This window comes from Sinocyclocheilus anshuiensis, unplaced genomic scaffold, assembly GCF_001515605.1.
Source record: "Sinocyclocheilus anshuiensis isolate Anshui unplaced genomic scaffold, SAMN03320099.WGS_v1.1 scaffold874, whole genome shotgun sequence".
Taxonomy (NCBI): domain Eukaryota; kingdom Metazoa; phylum Chordata; class Actinopteri; order Cypriniformes; family Cyprinidae; genus Sinocyclocheilus; species Sinocyclocheilus anshuiensis.
In genome coordinates, this window is record NW_015538065.1 from 185,918 (window position 1) to 188,105 (window position 2,188).

Sequence of the window (2,188 nt, forward strand, 5' to 3'; positions counted from 1 at the left end):
CTCTCTCTCTCTCTCTATATATATATATATATATATATATATATATACAAAAAATATGTGTGTATATAATACGTTACACATTACAAACTGCTCTAAAACCGCCAGCCTGCAGAATGCGCAACGGCACCATGTTTTGATTTAACCGATTACATTTCATACTTCTATTTAATTTATATTTATTTAAATAATTGCCTTTTGAAGTTTTAATAATCACACTAAACCATATTGCGATTCCTATTTTTCCATCCCTAAATTTAAGACATTTTTTTTTTTTATGAACACTTTTCTTATAGTATTTAAGATATTTAAAGGGATACTTCACCCAAAAATGAATATTTTGTCATCACTTGCCCTTTTGATGTGCCAAACTTGTATGAATTTCTTTCTTCTGTTGAACATAAAAGAAGATATTTTGAATAATATGGGTAACCAAACAGTTTCTGGTAGCCACTGACCTCCACTGTATGGGGAAAAAAAATACTATGGAAATCAATGGCTACCAGCAACTGTTTGGTTACCAACATTTTTCAAAATATCTTTTGTTTAACAGATGAAAGAAATGCATACAGTCTGACAGAATTGACATTTTTGGGTGCACTATCCCTATACTACAGTAGTCAATATTTGAAGTGGATCAAAAAAGTTCTAAGTTGTCCTAAGACAAGAACAGGTATTGTTTTGGTTTTAGGACAACTTTGATGAAAGGTTTTGATCCACTTCAAATGTTGACTACTGTATATAGTCTACATATAGTATTAGGGATTTTTAGAACCTTTGGGTTTTTTTTAGAACCTTAAACTTATAGTATAAACTAAATGTAAGATTTTTAAGGACAATCAGGGACCCTGTAAGAGGATGAATGAGATTGTGTTTGAGAAGGTCTGGAGACTCACCAGGCGGCCTTTCTCACTGTCAGGGAGGTAGCAGTGTCTTGGAAATCCACGGGCTGTGAAGGGCTTCCCGGGGTTGGGATGCTCTGGACCCTAAAACAATCATAGAAAGAGCCGTTTAGACCTACATTATAGTTATATAATGTATGCATGCCGTTATATAACACTGCAGCAGCTCAACATATGATGTAGGTGGCACAAATGCCAATGTGAATGAATGCTCTGGGAAGAGCAGTGGTTTTAAACAAGCTCTAAATTAAGAGTCTTACCTGAATGCCAGGGGGTATGTTGTAGATAATCCGGATGGTTCTGCAGTCAGGGTGTCCAGGAAGGGAGTGAGGAATGACGTGGTATTCCATCTTTCCTGGTGGCTGGTTGCCGGTTTTAACACCGTAGATGGTCTTGCAGGTGGGACACTGAAGGCTGCCGTCTTTGTTGCCGTTGTTGTACATGGCCACCAGGCACTGCAGGTGGTACTGATGCCCACACTGAGACAGACGACCCACTAACTCTGCTCGAGAAATGCCACCTACACCTGGGCCTTTATAACCAGATGGGCCACAGAGAGACTCCATACAGATAGTACAATCCTAAAAAAAATTCAAATTAATAGAGAAAAAGAGAGAAACCAAAAAAAAAAAAAAAAAGAATTGAATCAAGTTTAATGAAAGGGGTCATATGATGTGATTTCAAGTTTTCCTTTCTCTTTGAAGTGTTTCTTTAAAAAAGCATCATATGACCCCTTTAATCTAATGAAAGATAATTAAAATACTTACTTTAATAAAAAAGTATTATATTTTAATTAAAATGATTTAAATAATTAAAAATAATTTTAAAAATGAAAATATGAATCATGTATGTTTACCTCCTCAGGTGGGTTGCGGACTTTCTGGAGATATCTTCTAACAACTTCTTCTGAAGTTCTACCTGCTCAAATGGAAGAAAAAGTTATTTCAAAAAAGTTAATCAAATAAGGATTTAGAGAAATAATCTGTCACAAACATGTGACATGATATATAAAATATAAATATTTTATTTATTTTCTATATATTGTTTATACATACACTACTGGTCTAAAGTTTGGAATAAAGATTTTTTAAATGTTTTTGAAAGACATCTCTTATGCTTACTAAAGCCCCGTTCACACCAAGAACGATAACTATAAAGATAAAGATAGACTGAACTTATTTGATTAAAAATACAGTAAAAACAGTAATAGTGTGAAATCTAATTTCATTTCTGTGATATTTTTATTATTTATTAATAATATTAAATAATAATAATGAAATAATTATTAA

The 2,188-nt window shown here is 33.2% G+C and overlaps 1 protein-coding gene across 1 annotated transcript in view; it reads right to left on the bottom strand.

Annotated features, from left to right (window-relative positions):
* Positions 1-2,188, bottom strand: part of LOC107683563 (E3 ubiquitin-protein ligase DTX4-like) — a 22,171-nt gene that overhangs the window by 3,377 nt on the left and 16,606 nt on the right. Inside the window, exons 6-9 of the mRNA XM_016479638.1 lie at positions 2,070-2,073; positions 1,756-1,817; positions 1,160-1,480; positions 894-983 (exon numbers count right to left, since the gene is read on the bottom strand). Coding sequence (XP_016335124.1) covers positions 894-983; positions 1,160-1,480; positions 1,756-1,817; positions 2,070-2,073 — 477 coding nt within the window. The remainder of the gene's footprint in view (positions 1-893; positions 984-1,159; positions 1,481-1,755; positions 1,818-2,069; positions 2,074-2,188) is intronic.